Here is a 9,426-nt window from a genome sequence, read left to right on the forward strand (position 1 = left end):
AATATTAGACATTTTTCATTTTTTTCCAAACAGTGCATCTACTAAAAATAGGCGTTCACACGACCAACCTCGGCTTCCCGCTTGTCCTCGTTGAGCTGCTGCTGCTTTCGTAGACCGGCGAAGGCGTCGGGAAAGTTCCTGTTCAGATCGATGTTGTTGTGGTTCAACCTGACAAACACACGGAAACAAGCTTTTTATTTATAAAGCACCTTCCATACAAGTCTTATTTTACTGCTGTTTTCTACTTTATATGATCGTAAATGGAATATTTCCAGATTTCAGGCTGCTTGTTGGACAAAAGAAGAGATCCACAAACATGGCTGGGCTCTGGGAGGACGATTTATTGGATTCACTTTCATCTTTGTGAACGTTTTAAAGCCGAATGCTTTGTTGAAATGTCATTTTTTAAGTCAGTGCGAGTGCAGCTGCTGCCAGGGCTCCCTTGAGCAAGACTTAAAACAGTTTCCCACGATCCTCTCGAGTGCAGGAAGTGAGTGTATCTTTATTTAACCAGCAGCTGTCGAGATCGAGGCTCACGGAGGATTTCTCGGCTAACAGAGATCATCAGTGTTGGTGTCGGTTAATTAATTCGCTGCCTCCCTGCAGATCTGAGGCTGCAGAGTCACTCGCAGCTTTTCAATTGCAAGAAACAAGTTTATCCCACCGACAGACGTCTCAACCGTCTCGTCTGTCGCTGGTTTACCGTCTGCTGTCGCTGCACATTTACACAAACGCTTTCTTTCAGGTTTTGTTTTAAACTAACAAATCCTGTGAAGTTCTGCACAAATACAGTTTTCAGTCTCTGTTGTTCTGTTTTATTTTAGGTTTGTTTCGACCAAACACAGAAACATCCTGCGCTCTGCTGGGATTTGTTTTATTTCAGATCACAGCGAGGGTGACCAGGACGGCCTCGATCACATGACCCGATGACCTCACAGGTCGCTGCACGACCTCACAGCTGTAGCTGCCACCGCTCGGTGCAAAGAGACGCTTTCGGGTTTAATTTTTCACTAAATTCATACCAAATATGACTCAGAACTGTCGGGTTGGGTTAAGTTTTGCAAATATTGTTCAGTCCACACAGCTGGCCTTCAACAGCGATAATTTAGTTTGAATTTTATCGCATTACTTAAATAATTACGTGCATTTTCTAAAAGTCTTACGATAATTCAATACATGCGATACAGTATTTTTAAAAATGTGACGTAAAAGTTTCAGAATTTACACCATAGATGCCCGAAAACATTTTATGAGTGATTAGATTAGATTACATTATTTTGTGTAAAACCAAAACAAGTCAATTGACACAAATCAATCTAAATAATGACCTAACGATGCCTAAAATAGGCAGCCATCTTTAATGGACGGCGATACAGCGATAGTGACGACGCTAGCTGGGTCATAATTAGCAAAATTCAGTCGCACATTTTTAAACTCTCCTTCCTTTGTGTTAGTCTGCCGTCACACAAGTGTCACAAAAGGAGAACATAATTTATGGCAGGATGCCAGGGATACACATTTTGAACAATTTTTTAAATTAGTCTCTGTCATGGTCCCGTTGCTGCTAAACTCCCACAATGCTCTCTGCTGCCACCATGAGCTGTAGTCTGAGTGACACCTCTTCTGCTCTCTACTGGATTAAACAGTGAGAGGCTCCACCTGGTGGAACAACCAGGTACTACAGCTAAACTAAACAAAACCCTGAACAAAACGCCACGAAACTTCTCCAACGTGACTAAAACGTGTCCAAAACTACTCAAAGATCTTTGAATATGACTCGAAACTTGTCCAACATGACTAAAAAAAAGTCGAAAATTAGAAAAACTTGTCAAAAACATCTTCCAATTATTCCAAAATTCCTTAAGAATTGTCTAAAATGTTTTTAAAAAGTTGCCCAAATTCAGAAAAATTGGTCCGAAATCATGTCCCAAACAATCCGACTTGGTCTTAAACACTTCAGCTCTAGTCGGAGGTCATGAATCTCCTCAGAGTCTCTGTCATGGTCCCGTTACTGCTAAACTCCCACAATGCTCTCTGCTTTCCAACATGAGCTGTAGTCTGAGTGATGCCTCCTCTGGTCTCTACAGGATTAAACAGTGAGAGGCTCCACCTGGTGGAACAACCAGGTACTACAGCTGATCTATGATATGTCCTTTGTCTTCTCTCACCTGTTAATATATTTATCTTTAAATGAATCAAGTATTAACAGCAGATGATTGATTTCTGATCAGTTAAATCCATGTTGCTAACTTGGTCCTTTTGCGACATCACGACCAAGTTTTGCTTTTTTAAGCATAAAAGTCTGTTACAAAAACTACCGTAAATGTTACTGGAGTACACATATAAACATTTTTTTTTTTAAATTCCAGTTTATATTTCATTTGACTCCACATCATTTCATGGAGGACACCAACCTGCAAGTTGCTCCTGAGGATGAGATCATGTTTTTGAGGCACTTATCTTGACATAATGACAGAATTCTTGTCTTAACTGGCTTGAATTCTTAGCAGTGATGAGTTTTAGACTCTTTATCCACATGAATTCAACCACAAACCAGAAAAACAAACGTGCTCAGAGGTGTGAGGTGACGCCTCCGACTCAGTGTTTGGATACAACAACTCCAGCAGCTTCTCAACTGTGACGATGTTCTGGTTTCTTTTCTCCTCTGTGACTGTAAACTGAACGTGTTTGGGTTGTGGATGAGAAAGACGTTCGTTATGACTCTGATCTGAACTTTTTTCTGACATTTAACAAAGCCAACAACTCATTGATTGATCCAGAAATCAATCAGCGGTGAACATGTGTGTTGGATCCTGGCTGGCGTCTTAAAAAACCAAACATCTGTCCACGAGAATCACCAAGAATCAGCACTCAACGTCTCATTTTTCATCTCGTTCACCTTCAGCTGCTTCGGTGCAAACGTTTCCTAATAAGGGTTGGAAACCTCACGGCGACCTCACGGCGACCTCACGGCGACCGCACGCTCCTGAAGCCGGCAGCGAAACACTCGGCGAGCTTCAGGAGGCCGTCGGGTTTACCGCGACGTGACTAAAGACAAACACACGTCTTCTGTAAACATGAGACGAAGTCAAAACACACGTAATTAGCTGCTTCAAGACTTCAGCTGCAATCAGAGTGATTCTCATCTGCAGCCCGGTTTCCTGCTAATCAAGCGTTCAGGGCGTCGGAGCGTCGGAGCGTTGGAGCGTCGCACGGCTCCGTCTTTACACAACAAACGTGAGCTTTGGTGCGTCTTCAGTCTTCTAAGACTCAAAAATGACTCTACTGGAAACTTCAGAGTGATAAAAACAGCTTCCATCACCCGTGATCGATACTGAAGTTCAAGCTTAAAGCACTTGTTGTTGTTGCATTTCCTTTTCTACTTTCTCTTTTTGCTCCACTACAGATATTTGAGGAACCAGCCGCTGTGGGAATGAGGGTTTCTTACGTATAGAATATAAGAAAATCTACCCAACGCTCTGCGCAAGTAGAACTGAAACAACCAGGCGGTCGATTAAATGAAAATATGAGCAACCAGGATGAAAGAAAAACACTGAACTCAGATTTATGTGACAGTGAAACGTCCCCAAATTATCAATAATCACGAAGGACGTCCGAGTTTTGCCAAATTTCTACATTCAAACCACTTTATTAAAACTTAAAAACACGAGTTCTTGGAACAACGTTGGAAGAATGAACAGCCGACGTATTAAATTAAGTTTATAGGAAACAAAACGAGCATAAAAAACTTCCCAGGATGCAACGCTGGAGAGTCAAAACTCATCAGGGACTCTTGGTTTTAGTTGTTTTGAGGAATCAGACGTCGTTGCTGTGACTTAAATCAAGTTCTGGTTGGTGGTTTTCACAGTAATGTTATTAATCCAGCATGTTTTATGTTGGTTTCATATTTATTTTCCTCCTCTGCTCTGTGAACACTGCCGGCAGCTCAGCCGAAAACTTCATGTTCATTCGTGAGATTCAGTTGAATAAATTTTTTAGTTTTTTTTTTTTCGTAGAATCAGTTGAAAGCAAACAACATATTTTAAAACATTTTAAAATGCAGAATTAAGTCATTTTAGGCGATAAAATTAAAGTATATTATCACAATCTCAAGCTCAGATTTGGTTCATTCTCTTGACGAAGCCGCTCGTGATGCGTTCAAGGACTGTCGGATAATTGGAAACTTTCCTCTAAATGGGAAAATAATCATGTAAAGTCACTCTTTTGACAACTGGATGAATCTTTCTTCTCTAAAATTAATAAAAATCTGCACATCACACGCGGTATGTTTAGGATAGTTTGAAGATTCTTTCTATTGTTTTTTTTTTTTTACAATTTCTAGACTCTAAGTGACGACAAACCTTTCAAACAGCAGATTTCAGCTTTCAGAGGATCAATAAAGTATTTGTTCGTTACAGCTTCATATGGATCAGTTTTAAAGCAGCTCCACCTAAAACAGCTTCAGGTGCAAAATCCTGCTTTTGCATTAATAATCTCATCATAAAATAACAGATTATAGCCGTGTAATTTAACCTGAGCAGGATTTTTAGTGCAGGACGTATTAAAACCTGACTTCCTGGTTGTAATGAGTGTTTGTGTTGTCGGTGGGAGAAGCTCCGAGCCGAGCAGCAGACAGTCGAACACAAAAGCAGCACTTAGCGGCCGAAGAGCCTCATGTTTCCCCTCAGGAGCCGCTCATACATTTTGTATGAGGACCAAACAAACGGGACCTTTGAGTCCTCGACCGTCGCTCCTCCGTTCACCTGATACCGGCCGACGTCAGAGTCTCTCCGGGAGATGCTTCACAAACAGCTGCTTGTTTATTAGACACAAAGCGTTTGTCGGCTTTTAGCTCCGTCTTTGGTCTCCACCACCTCCTGAGGGAAATATCTGGATGTTTAGCCGCTAAACGCTCCGTAATGTTCACCAGCTCGAGCTACAAGAGGCTAAAAAAAGCTGCACGGTTGGTGATGAGTCTCTGTGGGGTTCCTCATTCCAAACACCACTTTTACTTTTTAGGTAGATTTCGTTTTAACTCCATAAACCCTGCTGACAGATTTAAACGCTGTTATATTTTATTAAAAATCACCAAAATTAGACAAATTATGAGAAACAGAAACTAAAAAAACAAAAATATTTGACGCATTTTCAACTTTCTGACGGAGCTCAAACTCACGACGAGCGACTTTTGGTTTATTTAGGAAAATTAGCCAAACTCGAGTTTAAACTTGTGATATTTCAACAACGTTGTCCTACGCGTCTCGATTTAAAATTAGCCAAAAAATAAGCTGCGTGCCATAAACAAATGCTGTGAAAAACAAAAAAAATCTGAGCTCCTCTGTGCAGCCAAAAAGCCCCGATGAACTCAGCAGGGACCAACCGTCACATCGCAAAAATTCATTTAGCTGCAGACGGGAGACGAGTACGATGCCAATAAAAAAATCGACGTAATTATACATCCCAGTGGCAGCTTTGTTCTTTTAAAAGAAATCCCCAATTTATCAAAGTCGACAAAACATTAAAACAAAAACTAAAAATAAGAATATTTGATGCATTTTCAACTTTCTGACGGAGCTCAAACTTACGACGAGCGAGTTTTGGTTTATTTAGGAAAATTAACCAAATTCAAGCTTAAAATTGGGATATTTTATCAAAATCGCTTCACTGCACAAGCCTCAGTTTAAAAACTGCCAAAAAATAAACTGTGTAGATTGAACAGATTCTGTCAAAAACAAAAAATTCTGCTGTTGTTAACACAACCAGAAAGCCGTGATAGACTAAACTGTGACCAACGGTCACGTCACAAAAATTCAGCGACTTTTAGATGTTAATCTGAAGATTAAAATTTTTCTACCAAAATAAACAATCAAATATTTAGATTTTTTTAGTTTTTCTCTCATGATTTATGTCGTTATTACTGTCATGTTGCACAGATTAATCTCCGCTCTGCTGCTTTCATTGTGTTGCAGCGAACAACGAGCCTACGGTGCCTAAAACTCTGTCAGGACTGATAGAACCTCCCAGAACCCGCCCGGGTCCGGCGGGCTGACGTCGGCCTACCTGCCCTGGCTGAACTGACAGTGTGTGTCGGCCACGTTGAAGCCGTCGGGGTTCATGGTGGGCAGGACGTGGACGCGGCTGCTGTTCAGGATCTGCAGCGACCACGTCTCGTTGTTCCTGTAGCCGCGGACCAGATCGTCGACCAGCTGCAGCATCAGCTCCCGACCAAGAACCTGAACGCAGAACGAACGACCGTCAGTCAAACCCAAACCAGAAATGTACATTTAAACAGTCCACAGTGTGGCTCGTTTTCTAGATTTAATGTGCAAAAATATATTTAAAAAGCAATTCAAAAAAACATATACAGTGTAAAAATGATTAAAAAGTAAATATAGTGTGCAAAAATGAAAAAGAAATGTAAAGAAAAACATACAGCGGTGCAAATATGTTAAAAATGCAACGTTAAAAAAACGTGCATTAAAAAAATATACATATAAATAAAATATAAAACATATGTTGTGTATAAACACAGAAAAACCTGAGCAGAGTAAAACAATAATAAAATTTACTGTGCAAAAATATACAACGTGCAAAAATGTGTTTAAAAATCCTGTAAAACATTCACAGTGTTCATAAATGACTTGTAAATATCCACAACAAACAAACAAACAAATAAGAAACAAAACAAAAAATCACAGAAATACTAAAATCTACTGAAAATTGAGAAAGAGGTCATGAAATGTTTGCATGTTTTAACAAAGATGCAGCGTCACAGCGACTAAACTGGTCAAAAATGTAAAGAAAAGTTCATTTACATAAACTATATACACATAGAAACATATGTACAGATATATATATAACATATATATAACATATATGTAAATATATACCATTGATACTCGTATCTTGCACCAAATAAACAGAGTAAAGGTTTGAATTCAAAGTTTCGTGCCTTCAGGGTTAAATCGATCGAGAGCTGAATGAAGTTTGTGCGTCAGAATCAACACAAACCACATTAATTAATAAACCGCAGCTCAGTTTAATCTCTGGCTGACGGCGTTTCTTTTTTTGTGTTGAATTCTTGAGTCGCTGCGTGTCTCTTCCTGACGGAAACGCGGAGGCAGGAACTAATGAGTCAGCCATGAGCCACGGAAAGAAAAAAAAACTTTGTGAATGAATGAATGAATGAATGAATGAATGAGAGCCTCGGGACTGAGAACGGGAGAAGGGTGGGAAAGGTACAACACAAACACACACAGACACACACACAAACACACACAGACACACACACACACACACACAGACACAAACAGACACAGACACACACACAGAGCACACGTGTCGGGACTGGCTCGGCCTCCGGCCATCGTTCCTGCTTCACTCGTCTCTTCGCTTCTCTGCGCCGCCACAGAAACTCACACCTGGTCTCACCTGAGCAGTCGTTAGAGTCGTGGTTTGTGTTTTGTTTATACGAGGAGCTGCTCTTATCGGTGTAACATGAACCGAAGTGTTCACAAATAGACGATGAAATAAGATATAGTTCGTCTTTTCTGTGCCTGGTTGTGCTTTTGTTTCATAACAGAGCCTGAAGTGTGAAGAACGACCAAAACGTTCCAAAACAATAAAATACATGAAAACAAAAAATAAAAGTAATGTAAAATATATGCAGGGTGCAAAAAATACTCACAGAATTAATAAAATGTACTAAAAACATAGGAGGTAGCACAATATGTGGAAGGTGTAATAAAAAAATATGCAAAAATGTAAAAAAAATAAAAAATAAAAAATACAGACAGAAATGCTAAAATGTGCAAAAAACAAAAATAATGTGTATTTTTAAAAAAAATGCAATGTAAAAAATATACAGCGTGCTAAAATGTAAAATGTAATGTAAAAACGACAGAAAAAGGAAAAAATAGAGTATGGAAAATATTTATTTATCCAAATGATGTCATTGTGATGATGGTGCTGTGTTGGTCGCCATGGTGCAAAAAACCCCCCAAAAAACATTTGCAAATTAAAATCCCATAAATATGTCAAATCATTATTCGGCAAACACATACCTTATTATGTTATTTTTAAAAAATTGATAAAATTGGAATTAAACAAAACTGTTATTTACAATAAAGGTTATTCAAACAGCAGGAAGTTTCTAACAGTAAATAAAACACTAAAGCAACATTTGTTTTACAGCTATAGTGGGTTTCTCCAAAAGTTTTTACATTTTTTTTAATCTTTAAAACTAATAAAAATTCATCACAGGTCACCTCGCACAAATACAATCATGTTTCCATCCGACTGTCCAGCGACTTGAAGTAAACTTTTGCAAATGTTGCAGAATTAAGGATAAAGTGACAAAACTGCAGTTCCTCTAATGTCCACTAGAGGCTGCCTCCAGAATCGAGCCACTCCTCATAGACCTCCATGTTAAAATGTGCAACTGTACAGCACAAATAAACACGTTTACATCCTGGTATGAATAAGGTTCTGGTCTCTAAAGCTAACTCTTCTGTTCATGAAGACCTTAAGGGGAGTAAATTCTAATACAACTCATCTGTTTCAGTTGCATTAAGGTTTAAAGTTGTGCATAAATGAGGGCGTGGCTTCATCAGATGATGAGAAGCAGCAACATCTGGCCTGAAATCTGGTAAATTTTCTAAAAAAAAATCCCTGTTGCGAGTTTCTGCCAAGACGACTCGTTTATGACGAGGTAGAAAACCACAGGACTGTAAAACAGAGACAGAAAGCTGACGGCTGATTGGCTAAAACCCGTAATAACACACATCTCCAGTAACTCCCCGACGAGCAGAGGAACGTAATGCAACCCTGCAAGTTCTGCGAGAACGCCGGCTGCTTTGTGATGTCGGGCCAAAACAAACACAGACCGCGAGTTTGTTCTTTATGCAGCGACACTCAAGTTTTGGAGGAACGTTGTTGTTTTTACTTTCAGGTCAACGATTAACAGCATCTAAAAACCAAACAGAGGAAACTTCACACGGTCCACGACCTACAATCCAATCTGCTGACTTCAGCTCCAACCGCCTCAGACAGGAAGTCCAACGTATGTCTGTAGATAAACTCTATAAGTAACAGCTGTCTGGTTTTCAATGTGTGTGAAAACGTTGTGTTTTCATTAATGATGCATGAGCCTCAGAAACTCAGACATGAACCCAATGAGCCCCGAGTTCACGGTAATTAAACCACCTTTACTGTCTTGGTTGTTATAACCTCTGGTCACATGTACTGTATCTTGTTTTTGCACAACGGTCTCCGCTATCTACATTTCAACTGATATTTGCAGATTTTTTTTATATTAGTCTTTAAATCAAGGAAAAGGACATTTTGCATGCTGAAATTGTGACGTTTTTACATGTAGCTTAGCATAAAATGCTACCAGTAGAGATATGTTTTCAGGGGAACTATGTG

General features: G+C 39.5%; 1 protein-coding gene across 1 annotated transcript in view; it reads right to left on the reverse strand.

Moving 5' to 3' along the window:
- The window catches only part of cpm (carboxypeptidase M), a 29,807-nt gene that overhangs the window by 7,203 nt on the left and 13,178 nt on the right, over nucleotides 1–9,426 (reverse strand). The window contains exons 3-4 of the mRNA XM_008305530.1: nucleotides 6,061–6,233; nucleotides 69–168 (exon numbers count right to left, since the gene is read on the reverse strand). Coding sequence (XP_008303752.1) covers nucleotides 69–168; nucleotides 6,061–6,233 — 273 coding nt within the window. The remainder of the gene's footprint in view (nucleotides 1–68; nucleotides 169–6,060; nucleotides 6,234–9,426) is intronic.

This window comes from Stegastes partitus, unplaced genomic scaffold, assembly GCF_000690725.1.
Source record: "Stegastes partitus isolate 25-593 unplaced genomic scaffold, Stegastes_partitus-1.0.2 Scaffold2538, whole genome shotgun sequence".
NCBI classification, from domain to species: Eukaryota; Metazoa; Chordata; class Actinopteri; family Pomacentridae; genus Stegastes; species Stegastes partitus.